The 12940-nt window shown below is 34.7% G+C and overlaps 3 protein-coding genes across 3 annotated transcripts; all 3 read right to left on the bottom strand.

The window, feature by feature from the left end:
* Nucleotides 1–1256: 1256 nt before the first annotated feature.
* Nucleotides 1257–5386, bottom strand: LOC105455281 (solute carrier family 35 member G1-like). The gene is made up of 3 exons (XM_011698500.1): nucleotides 4435–5386; nucleotides 3486–3701; nucleotides 1257–3255 (listed from the first exon to the last, which is right to left on the bottom strand). Exons 1-3 carry the CDS (start codon nucleotides 4744–4746, stop codon nucleotides 2764–2766), a joined length of 1020 nt encoding a protein of 339 aa, XP_011696802.1. The 5' UTR covers nucleotides 4747–5386; the 3' UTR covers nucleotides 1257–2763.
* Nucleotides 5387–5883: 497 nt separating this feature from the next.
* LOC105455282 (ester hydrolase C11orf54 homolog) lies at nucleotides 5884–9238 on the bottom strand. Its single transcript, XM_011698501.1, has 7 exons — nucleotides 8998–9238; nucleotides 8278–8623; nucleotides 8098–8196; nucleotides 7822–8024; nucleotides 7353–7635; nucleotides 6682–6875; nucleotides 5884–6602 (listed from the first exon to the last, which is right to left on the bottom strand). The coding sequence occupies exons 2-7, from the start codon at nucleotides 8342–8344 to the stop codon at nucleotides 6414–6416; spliced, it is 1035 nt and encodes a 344-aa protein (XP_011696803.1). The 5' UTR covers nucleotides 8345–8623; nucleotides 8998–9238; the 3' UTR covers nucleotides 5884–6413.
* Nucleotides 9239–9587: 349 nt separating this feature from the next.
* On the bottom strand, nucleotides 9588–11813 carry LOC105455286 (ester hydrolase C11orf54 homolog). Its single transcript, XM_011698507.1, has 7 exons — nucleotides 11692–11813; nucleotides 11182–11438; nucleotides 11011–11109; nucleotides 10761–10939; nucleotides 10373–10670; nucleotides 10123–10289; nucleotides 9588–9977 (listed from the first exon to the last, which is right to left on the bottom strand). The coding sequence occupies exons 2-7, from the start codon at nucleotides 11270–11272 to the stop codon at nucleotides 9801–9803; spliced, it is 1011 nt and encodes a 336-aa protein (XP_011696809.1). The 5' UTR covers nucleotides 11273–11438; nucleotides 11692–11813; the 3' UTR covers nucleotides 9588–9800.
* Between the last annotated feature and the right edge of the window lie 1127 nt (nucleotides 11814–12940).

Below are 12940 nucleotides of genomic sequence, written 5' to 3' on the forward strand. Positions count from 1 at the left end.
GAAAACAGCTCATTTTTGTATTACACGATACGAACAGCTTTAATATTGATAGAGTGATAGTAAAAAAGGAAGAGAGAGAAGGGAGAGAAAATGAAACAGAGAGAAAGTGACGCACATTGAATATGCTGTAGAACGATTGTTTATCGAATGTTTAGGAAAAAGAGAGAAACGAATGTATCCTTAGCTCGACGTTGACATGTGTATTTTAGACATTTGTATTTGTACCTCCACGGCGTTGATTAAGGCAATCAATCAAAAAAAAAAGGAAAAAAATCGAAAAAAAGAAAAAAAAAGGAAAAGATAAAGTGGCAAAAAAAAAAGAACGAACGCGCGCTCTATTTTTGTAACCAAAACGTATTTTGAATACGACGAAAATTTTCGCATTTTCGAAGCGCGCGTCTCTTTGCGGTAAAATGTACATTTTATCGTTTGATACTGTGATCAGAGACAGAATCGGTGGCGTGCAGTGCCTACCCAGAACTTCGTTTCCATTTCCACGGGGAAGGAGGGGAAGGAACAAAAAAAAAGAATAGCAAGAATCGGTCGAAGGGACATTGGATTTTGACGAGAACGGGGGAGATTCCGACAGGCGGACAAAACGTAGACGAGTGAATCCGAAAGGAGTCTTTTGGATATCGTGAGATTGGACGAGACCGCATCGCAGTGAAGGAAAGCTTTGTATTATAATAAAAAAAGAAAAGAAGATAATCATACGCGGATGTTTACGGAAGCGATATAGATTTCGATATTTGATTTGCCGTCTGTAAAGGACGTATTCTCTTAATTTTTCTTTTTATCAATGATCAGATTCTTTTTTTTTTAATCAGACAAATCCGAAAATCTGTCGTGAGCGTTAGCGGTTCATTGCAGAAATCACTGAAGTAGCCGGTGATAAAAAGATGGATTTGCCCGACGCGGTCTTATCCGATCTTTACGATCTCTTCGTTCTTAGAAGCGCTTAGTTGTATCGTAGCATTTTCTATCGCATGCACACACGCTGCACGACAAGGCTAACTTCCTTTTTAGCGATACTATATAGATTTATACAATATATATATATATATATATATATATATATATGTGTGTGTGTGTGTGTGTGTGTCTGCGAGAAAATGAAGGGAAGAGAAGGTTTATCGAGAGACGATTTATTGTAACAGCACGAGGTGTCCCTCACTTGTACAGTCGCAAGAAATACGCTTCAGGGACGAAAAATCATATGACCAATGTAAGATAAAAAGAAAAAAAATATCAGAAGAATATATATGTAAATATATACATATATTTACACACGCGCGCGCGAGATGCGTGTTAAGGCGAGAGTTAACACGATTAAATCGTTCGATCCTCGCTCTTCTTCTGTGCGAAAGGATTCTACCGTGCGCGATTACATTCCTGTGTTACATCGCTAACGGATGTGTCCCTCGAATCGTACGTTTATCCAAATGAATTGATCCGCGTGACGTACGGTATCGCGGGACGAGATTAGACGCAGACGTGATTACATCAAGAAAGAAACGAAGACGCCGGTGTCGACTGCATGTAGGCGGTGCAAGCTGCGAAACTAGGAGATAAATGTAGATTGAAGCGAGAGAGGGCAGAGCGAAGTGAGGCGGGATGAAGTAACGTTACATATGTGAAGTATATATGTACACATACCTTTTTCAAGCGCGAGAAGTCATCCGTACATAATATGTAAGTAATTGTGCAACTTCTCTTTAATCGTAAGGCAGAACGTAGAGTAAGATTAGCCATAGGGTATAATAAAATGAATTTCATCATGGCTCGAAGAGAGAAAAAAATAGTAAAAGGAGCAAAGCGTGTATGTGCATGTGAGAAAGGAAGAGAGAAAGAGAGAGAGAGAGAGAGAGAATGTGTGTGCTGTGAGGAAGAAAATGTGCATGTTTCATGTTAATATTATCACTCAAATTGTAAACTAAGCTCTGAAGTATACATATATAAATATATATAATATATATAGATTTGTAAGCACACTGTCAAAAGTAAGAAGTAGCGTCCGTTCTCCAGCGATATTAAATAGGACTGGCGCGCGTCCACGCGCGCTTCGTCAGGGACGACAGTAGACAAAAGAATATATAATGTAAATAATTATAATACCTTGGATATGGTATAGCGGTTTACTGTTAATCGTAGTTGTACCTTTCTTTCTTTCCCATTGAATAAATCATCGATAGATATATATATACATATTTATACATAATTATATAAATGAGTTATACGTGCATTTCTGTTCAGCTATACTAAACTTATGTATATAATATTTGCACGTATAGATTTGTCTTGAAATTGATTATATCTTTATTATTATTGGTATTATTGTTACTTATTACTACGATTCATTATTACTATTATTATTGACATGGAGATTCTAGATGATCGATGTTTATCGTATATTGTCGTTTTAAGAATTGGAAAGAGATATAGAAAAGGCAAAGAAAATCATGTACAAGCGAGTGCTACCTGCGAATTCAGCACCTTTCTTATGTGTGATAGCAGGAGCTTGTTCCAATAAGAAATTGAATAATTAAATATTCGTTGATCCTAATACTATCGTTAAAAATTCATTGGTATTTAGCGTTTCGATATTCTGACTAGTCCTGTGATTTTATTTTAAAATAGGAATTGAATTTTGCCGATCGTGATTCACCACTGTTCTCACCACAGATCGCAATTCGAGATCGTATTTAATTTTATTCTCATTCCATTACATCCGAGATTCGATCGCTCGAATGCTCGTTCCATTGGCTAGGGGATGAAGTCGCAGACCGCGTAGATCTCCTTCTCGAAGCCCATGCAAACGACGGAGCAGATGATGAGGATCGCCCCGGTCAGGCTGGTCGACGTGGGCTTGTCGCCGAATATGTAGACCTGGATCAGGTACGCCAGGATGATGTCCAGCGATCTGGTGACCGACACCTTACCCGCGCCCTCGACCTTCAGCGCCTTCGTCACCAGCACCTGACCGGTGAGACCGGTAAACGCCACCAGCATGATCTGGCCCCAGGTGTACCAGTCGTGCGGCAGCATCCGGTGGAGCTCGTGACCGATGCCATGACCGGACACGGTGAAGTAGAAGAACACGGCCGAGACGAACGACCAGCACGACAGGTTCAGCACCAGAATGGAGTAGTGTATCTCCGAGCACTTTCTCATGACGACGATGTTGAGCGCCATGAAGAGAGTGGCCAGGATGGCGCACAGATATCCCATAAGGTTGTAGCTCTCGGCGTGATGCATCTGGAAGAGAAAAATCAATCGAGGGCGAAGACAGTCTGATCCGCGTCCGTTTTTTTCGTAATCTTCTCATTAATCTGAACTTGATATTTCTCGATTCTGCACTGCAGTAAAATTTAGCTTTGTTTACCGGATCCTCGTCCTCATCCTCGTCAATTAATAATACTGTGTTCATTGATTATACTCTCTGCCTTTAGGTAATTTTTCTTTAATTTCTCTTCACTTTCAATTACCTGGAATAAAAAGGGTGGTCTGGCAACAAGGATGACGCCTGTCAAGAGCGTGCAGACCACCACTATGCGTAGAACACCGCAGGGTTCCTTCAGAAAGAGGAAAGAAAGCGCGATGACGATCACCGGTGAGCTGAATATGATCGTGGTGGCATCGCCTAGAGGTAATTCTCGGAAGCTGTAGTACAGCAACGACAGGGTCATACCACCTACTAGACCCTGGAAAAAAAAAGAAAAATGTAAATCGACATATAGTAGATTGAACGAAGAAGCAGAGTTTCTCTTTATGAAAACGAATATTTCTTGTTTCTTAATTATGAAATTTAAAAATTTTTAATTTAAAAATTTTTTTAAATGTATTATATATTGATATAATAGAATAACTTTAAAATGTCAGGGCAAAAAGAAATATATTATTTATGCAGTTATTATATTATTATTAAGCAGATATTATTAAGCAGATGTTTATTATAGTTTAGCGTTGTTTCATTAAGTTTCAAATATTATTGCAGTATATCGATGTGCGATAGTATAGTACATAAAAAAGTACGTGTACTATATTGCATAATATGAGTTTATTGTCTTTACATCTCTTATTTTTTCTGGGGGGGGGGGGAGCTAAGCTCCATTAACGCATGCGGACGCAGATGTTACGAATGAATAATATTCATCGCCGATCTTTTCTGGCTTATTGTTAGTGCAATTAATATATGATACGCGTCGTAGAAAAACTTGCGAATAAGCGTGTAATCATTTACATATGCACAATCAGATGAGAAGAGAGCGACTTCGTCACAGAGTGACCGACATTTCTGTCACGAAATTAAATTGGCGATTAAGTATCAATTATATCACAAAATCAAAAATGTTGAAAGTTTATGGAGATCATTGTTTTCGCGGACGATCGATATCTCGTGCTTGATTAAAAATGCGGCGGACTAGCTAGTTTTACCTGAAAATGTATGAGTATTCTTTGGCCGGAGGGGCCGAAGAGATTGCTGGACGCTCTACAAGCCACAATGGCCATCATCAGGATCTGCACTAGGGCGCGGATGGCCAGCAGAATCATGGGGTCTACGTTGCGGATCGCTTTGACCAGGGCGGAGCTGATGGTGAAGAAGGTGCCTGAAAGAAACGCCAGGAACACCCCGTACCACTTGGTGCCGTCCCGATAGGTCTCGCCATTGTTGGCGAACTGCTCAGTATAGTGATAAGCCGGGTGGATGCTGTTGTAAGAAGCCGTGGACTCTATGCTGAACTTCATCGCGATACGTGTACCGATATCACCGAGGCGAGAATGTACGCGAAGAGATATGATCGGCAGATGACCGGCACTTAGCCCCGACCCGTACTGTCATCGTCCGCCCGTTGACGCATCTGCGACTCCGTCCGTTCGCAATTAGCATAACTTAGACGACCGACGGATTATTGCGGATTAATGACGTTAGGAAGATTCGGGCGAGTGGAGCGATGACCGTGAGGAGACTTGCCGATACACACTGATGAAAATTAAGAGGACACTTTTTGGGACAGAAGAGAGCTGTCGCGAACGATCAATTAATAATGGGATGTCTAAAGGTATTCAAACAACAAATTTAAGTCATCGCGATCTGCCGAAGTCATCGAATTAAACATCAATTTTTTCGGTACGGATAAACATATATGTTTCGTTTATTAAACATTTCGCCTGTTAACATTTGCTTTATTGGTGATTAAAATCAATTTATTACGTAGGTATAATAATTAAAAATGTTATATCTCTTATTAAAATGTAAAAATGTAAAATAATCATAATAGATATCCAGAAAATATCGAGGTCTTAATGATATTTGAAAGATATCTCTTTAAGACTTTTCTAAAAGATATTCGAAAAATATCTAAATATATAATATATTGCTGTCAACCTTTTAAATAATTTAATTAATACGCTGCAAATTATTTATAATTGTAATCTGATTAGGTTCTGAATATTATTAATATAACTAATGAAATAGTTTCTTTTAAAATCGTATAAACGTTAATAATAAAATATTTTAATAAGAACTTGATTTTTCAAAACATGACAGGAAATTAGCAAAACAAATATAAAACTGTAATTCTTGGTCAATGTGCGAAATTTATTGATAAAGTTAATTTGCTTTTACTTACAATTAGTGTATTTAATTATACCTGAATTATAGAGTTAATTACTAATATTCATCTGAATTCAATATTACCTAATATTACAAGTTTAATATCGCATAATATAGAAGATAATATTTCTGCAAATAATATATCTATTCGTAACTCATGCAGATAAATATCTGTAGTACTTATATAGTATAAGTACTAAATGTTATATTATGTTATTTACAATTAAGTAATTATAAATAACATAACATTTAGTTCATTATACTATACATACGTACATACATGCAATTATATAAAAATGTTATTCATGCATTTATTTCTATATATTTATGTCTTTCTATGCTTATTCTTGATTATATTTTACCTTTTCGAATATTTTGAATTATAATTTCTCTCTACTTAGCTCCTCAGTAAATATTTTTACGTATTCGCTGAAATTCTAATAGTATACCTGGCTATGAGTATTTTTATTTCTAAAGAGATTCTTAAAGAGAAATTATAAGGGAATGAGAAATTTTTAACTTAAATGCATTGCATCTTCTATTCGTAATAAGAAGTAAAAATGTAGATTAATCATAATAGAGATGTATCAGTAAAAATAGAAATTTGCTGATACTTAAAAAAAACATTGAAAATGCAAGGATTAAAAGAAGTAATAAAAAATAAAAATAAAAAGAGATATTTAAAAAAATGGCAAAAAAGATTGAATACTTATACATATTAGTAATGTCATTATATCTGAAATATAATATATGAGACAAATGATCTAACGCCATGTTGAAGCGTCTATTTATAATTTCTTTATAAATAAGAAAAGTTGGGCATTTCATTAAACATAGGTACGGGATCAATACGATAAAGTTTCGTCGCTATAGAAAAATATCCCAGATATTCGACATTATTATCTTCGGAATTCTGTTTGGTTTCATGATAGTGCCCGCCGCCGAAAGCAGAGTAAGAATGAGCGTGCCATCGGGTAAGAAAATTTATCTGCAAAGCATTTTCGAATTTATCATTTTTGAATAATTCACGATGTATATCAATTTTGAAGTTTAGACATCGATGTTACCTTTGGCGGAAATTTACTGTAATAATATCTGTCTGCGCTAAGAAACGTGGCAAATGCCACCACAGGCGTTGGCATTTCGCAGAATTGAACGCATTTACGAATTTCTGTACTTTTTCTTATCGGACCCTTCCAATCATTTTGTATGATATGATGTTTCGTTTTTCCGTTTTTCACTACAAATGTACCGCCGAGACCTGCGAGATCAGAAAATTCGTTCATCTGCCTTGTTATTCAGTGACAAATTTAATTAATTAAATTAAATATGCCTCTTTGTTGCATTTTTCCTGACAAGCGATGAATAAAGGAAAGAGTATGGACAAGTGTACGGAACTGTTCAAAATCTTCTTTTAATTTTAATGATCTTTCGAAAATAAGAGAATGAGAGGAAGTGTATGAATACAAAAGAAACACGTTTTTCTATGCATTTTTTAAAAGGATAATTAGATATTGAAACAATTCCTTGTAACTAATTGATGGTATCTTTTCATTTTTTTTTTTCAACAACTATATAATTGCACCAAAAGTAAAAAAATGTTTTAGATAGGGATGTTAACATTTAATGCATAATTATGCGTTTTGATTTTTTGGAAATTTTCTAAATTACTGCTTCTTAGTTTCTTTCTGGATTTCTTATAGTTTCATAAGTAGTTCATAAATAGTTTACTCCTTACCCATGAGATCTCCGTCACTAGCAAATCGACTAATTGCCCGCTGCAATGCTACTGTAAAATCGCGACTGACGCGATTCTTGGCCTGTATTTTAAGAACTTGTTCTCTCAGGCCGTTGTTGAAAAAGAAGTTGCCATACATATGGCACTTGGGATTAGTATTATCAATTAATGGTATCAATTTACACTTTTGATTTTTGCTTTGTTCCAACGTTTTTAGAAATGCGAAGCGACTTTTATTCTTGATGACTGCCGTTCTCTCGTCAAAAGACGCATTTATAATAAGCTGTAAAACCATATATAATATTCACGAGAAATGAAAATAAAATAATAAAATTAAACAGTAAATTTAAAGCGAAAACAAAATTAAAGAACGCTAATTCAATGAAAATAAAACTAAAATATAAGTAAATGAAAAAAAACACAAAAATTGATGTATTTAATGTCTCATGGAAATGTAAATAATACATACTTCGCCTAATAACTTTTCTTCCGATACTTTTGTAAGACCTCCTCCGATGATTAAAGTATCATTTGGCAGGGTGCTTCGCACTCTTCGCAGGCGATTAAAAGTTCGTACCATATCTTTGAAAAAATATATTTTGTTTTCTTGCGGAAATGGAAAAAGATTCGAGACACCACCGACATCAAAAATCGCTGTATCACCGCACAGTCCTATAAGTGTATATTGTATTTTAATATCAAAGCAGGGACAAAAAATATTACAGGCACACAATGAGTATCTCACCCGGTGTTGCAAGGTTGAAAGGTTCTTCAGTCAAATCGGGACAATCCACCCATTCGACTGTGACTTCTTCAAAATCTGTACTCAACTCGTTTTGCAAAACTATTATCACAGAAAAAATTATATATATGTACAGGAAATATGATTACTCTTCAAAATAAATTACAAGTATTATGTATATACCTGCGGCTAATTTAGCTCCTTCTGGGATAAACAGGTGTATTTGATCGGCCGGAAATTTACTGTCCATAGTATATAATTTGTATAAAAAGTAGGAAATTATTATATATGTACCAAAAATATGTAGAACAAAAGTCGAAATGTAAATTGCGAAATTGAAAGAACGAAATTGAGGAACCAATAAATTATAATTATGTTTTTATTGTATTATTGTTTAGAACAATGTAATACTGCATAAGAACATTAATTATAATTTCATAAAATATGTATGCAATAAATTTTCATGTTATACATATAGTATGCGGTCGAATCTGTCGTAGTCCCAAGTTGTTTCATTCCTTATGCGGAGCTGAACAAAAAGATTATAAATATAAGTCAATTATAACGATTATTTACCAGCAGCTTTAAATCTTTATTAAATTCGTGCAATTCGTGAATTTTCAATAATATTGCCATAAAAGAAAAACTTATATTTTTATGGAGAACAAATCTTTGGCGAACATATCTTTTTCGAACAGATACATTTTCTTTAACTTTTATAGATGTATAAACTCTTTACACAATTTTGCTACCCAATCTATTGAAAAATTTGAAAATAATATACCTGTCTTATCGACGTACATACATCTCTACAGTTTTCAATATGAAATTTATGAACAGCATTTCGCGTATTCTAACGACGAAGGAAACGAGTCACACTTAAATACATAATATATCACTCACCGATGTATATAATGCAATAAACCGTCACTAAATACGCTGTGAAGCGATTGATATAATTATAATCTGCTTAAGATCCCGTTATTATATTATCGCAGTTAGCTGAGGTGATTCTCCTTAAACTGTACAGACGTGAATAATCGCACAAAGCACTCTAACAGGAGCGCAATTTCTCTTCAAAACAGTAAATAAAAAATAATAATAATGTAAACATACACGTATAAGACAATACAGGGTGTCTCTTAAATAGCGCCTATTAATTATATAGGATTATTTTTTGTAAAGCTGTAATTACCGCGGTAGTGATTATTTTATTGTATATTGTAGAAAAAAAATAATTCAGGATTTTTCAATTCGATTTTTTTATAAGAAATAACGTTGTATAATTAATGAGCGCTATTGATATACGCTGTAAAGCAATCGAGTCGGTATTAACGGAACAGTATTTCGTAACACAAATAAATTTTTAATTTGTACGCTAACGGAATTTTGTATCGAGATTTACGTAATTCAATCTTAAGAAGAGACTTTCGAAAAAAAGCGGATGTCATTAGGCTCGTTTCCTTACACAAATATATTTATTCCTCATAAAATCAAGCATATAAAATATATTTATTTCTCATAAAATCATATATATAAAATATATTAACTGGAACAATTATAAAATGGAATTTCTAAGTAAATTCGTATAAATGCTAATAAAATATATTGTCAACATGTCACTTTTTTGTTTATCATGGCAATTGCCACGAAGGTAATTTTGGTAAAATTCAACTTGCTGTAACAATCTGATGTACATATAAAGATTAATCTTTTCCAAAGCGTAGTTTATTAGGCGGTTGATCGACACGATAAATCGTAGCTGCCACATTGAAGTAGCCCTCGTACTCAATCGTATCCGGCGTTGTATCGATGTGATAATGTCCACCCAGTTTGTTTTCTTCGAAAGCGCTATGGAAATGTTGAACCCTGAGATCCAAATCCTGAAAGACAGGCGCAAAGAGTACTTTAATTCAGTATAAGAGAGAAATAAATACTGTACAGAATAAATTTATAGACTGTTCCTTTCGGACACGTGTTTGAAGTTTGATTCTTTTTCTTGTCATATTGAATCTCTTTAAAGCTTACTGTTTCGGCGCTGACAAATGTGCCGACAGCTATCAGAGGTGTCTCCATGTCGTAGAAACGTAACCAGTTGTTAAGCTGGGCCTCGCTGGTCAACGGAGTGTCCGAAAAATCTGGCATAATATGTTGCTTCACTTTTCCGTTCTTCATCTCGAACATGCCACCCAAACCTAAGTTTACAGATATTCGACGGTCAACCGAGTACTCAGTTGTTTAACTTCGTAATGAGACAAAGGTTTATGACAAGACCTACCTACGAGCTTATCCCCGTAATGTTTTTCCAACGCTTTCTGCATGCACGATATGAAGTCCTGCTTGCCGGTACGTTTTTTAGCGCGTACCTTTATAACTTTCCCCGGTTTGCCCTCGCACGCGTACAAATTGCCCAACAACGCGAAGGTCGTTTCATCCTCATTAGCGACTACTCGTTGGAGTATGCACTCTCCGTTGGACTTATTGACAAAAGCGTAATGCGTTCCATTCGCCACCCCCATGCCAAGTCTATACCCTGGCGAGACCTTGTCGTTCACTATGTTTAACTTCATAATGAGCTAAAATAATAAATAAATGTTCACTTCCTCTTTCCTTCAAATCAGAAGAGATTATTAATTCCATCGCGGTGATTTACTCGTAATACACACCTCGCAATTGCGTCCCGTATGTGGCCACGGACCAGCTCCTGCGCCAACGACGAGACAGTCGTAATTATAATTTATGTGTCGCAGCAACGACTTGACATCGTAGAACTTGTCTCTCTGAACAGTTGGCAGGAGATACGCTGGACCACCAACCTCAAAAATAATCGGATTACCACACAAGCCTGAAAGGATCGTCAAAGGTGTGAGATTCGAAGAAAGACCAAGAGCCTTGTGTTCTGTGTTTTTTTTATACCTTCCCGATAAAAATTATAAGGCCATCCACTGAAATTAGGACAATCAGCCATCTCGACGGTGGCCTCTGCAAAGTTCGCAGTCAATCCCTCTGCTAGGACTACAATCAAATCAATTTATGTTACTACCAGCTGCGGTTTCCTACTGCAGGTCCACAATACTTTATAAGTACCATTCATTAACTCGTCCATAGGCGGTTGATGCAACGTTCTTGATGTAATGTTCATTTTGGACGGATCCAGAGGTTCCACGTTTCGATTCATCTTGAAAATCAATACACTAGTGAAGGGACTACCGGCTTGAAGTAGTATTGCTTGTAGAGTACTGCTGAGAATCGTGTGTGAATTACGTATATATTCAGCTATTGATAGTGTTATCTAATCACCGGGTATCTTGTTTTCTTTCGACTTGGGAATATTCCTCAGCCTTCTGAAAAATGTAAAAAAATAAAAATATGGTTATGTTACCATATAAGTGTTTACGTTGACATAACTCTTGATAAATGGTTAATATTTATTGAGTTAACAAAATTGCGTATCGTTAATGCACACAGATGCGTTACAAAAAGATTTATTTGCGATTATTAAAAAACACAAGGTTATTATATTCTTGTTTTTTGTTCACGATAGATGTCAAAATAATATAAGATACAGACAATAATACACCTAATATTACACCTTACTTGTATTGCATTCACTTTATTAAAATATCAAAAGCATTGTTAAAAAAACAAGTCTATGCAATCTTATTGTAAGATGCATACTCGGTACTCGTGACTCTCGTGAGTCACATATGTATATGTCAATATGTTGGTATATGTGACGTTCAATACCACGTGTGGCACGTGTTTCACGCACACATGTGTAGACTGTAGTGTTATGTGCAAATGTCATCAGGTGGCAAGTCGCGTACGGCCGGTATAAGAGATTCCTAATTTTTCTTTTCTAAAAAAAGTTAGTCGTCATATTCTGTATGTTCTCACTATTCCTTATAGTTTCTAACACTATATATGTATGTATATAAATATAACATATATATATATATATATAAGTCAAGTAAATTGAAAACGCTTCTGTTCAAGAAAATTACAAGTAAGCTTTTCTTAGCAGATCAGATTTTTAATTTTTAACATTCATTTTTAAACACAATAATTATAAATATAAGAATGCGTATATGATATTCAAAGAATATACTCTATTTTGAAGCTATCTGAAAAAACGATTTTTTTTAATTTCGATTTTAATATATGTTATATATTAATATAATTTTGTTAATTAATAATGCAGTATAGTTTATAAGAAGTACATAATTATAAATAGAAAGAGAAAAACTGAGAGAGAAAGAGCTAGAGAAAGAGAGAGAGAGAATTATTTGATAAACGCAATACGTTTAATTTAATTATAGTATAATATTATCACTTATACATATGATTTTGGTAATATTTATTAATAAATTTATTAATTTGATATCTATTTGCTAAAAATTTTATATTAATTGTAAGAGAAAATTTAAGAAAATAACAAAGGTTTCAATTGATTAATTAAAATTCAAATTAATGAAGTCAAAGAACAATATATAAGCCAAGCTAAGTTTTAAATCTATCGCTATTAATTCGACTCTTATTAACGTTTATTGTCTTTCATCACGTTATATATTAAAATTTATATGACTAATTTGTAATCGTATTTGGAAAACGAGCATTAAAACCCAGCTTGGCTCACAGCCTTTTGACTTAATTAATTTAAATTTATAAGAGAACTTTTTTGGACGTGATTGACATAAAGTCTTCTAAGTATTATTTATGAATCTCCTCTGCCATTTCGGATTCATCCGTTGCATGACACTCGCGAAATATCCAAGATATCGTAGCTTCGTGCGATCGTAGTTTTCTCGTATTATTTTCCTTATTAAATGTTTCATTTTTAATGTTA

Source organism: Wasmannia auropunctata, unplaced genomic scaffold (genome assembly GCF_000956235.1).
Source record: "Wasmannia auropunctata unplaced genomic scaffold, wasmannia.A_1.0 LD335903.1, whole genome shotgun sequence".
Classification (NCBI taxonomy): domain Eukaryota; kingdom Metazoa; phylum Arthropoda; class Insecta; order Hymenoptera; family Formicidae; genus Wasmannia; species Wasmannia auropunctata.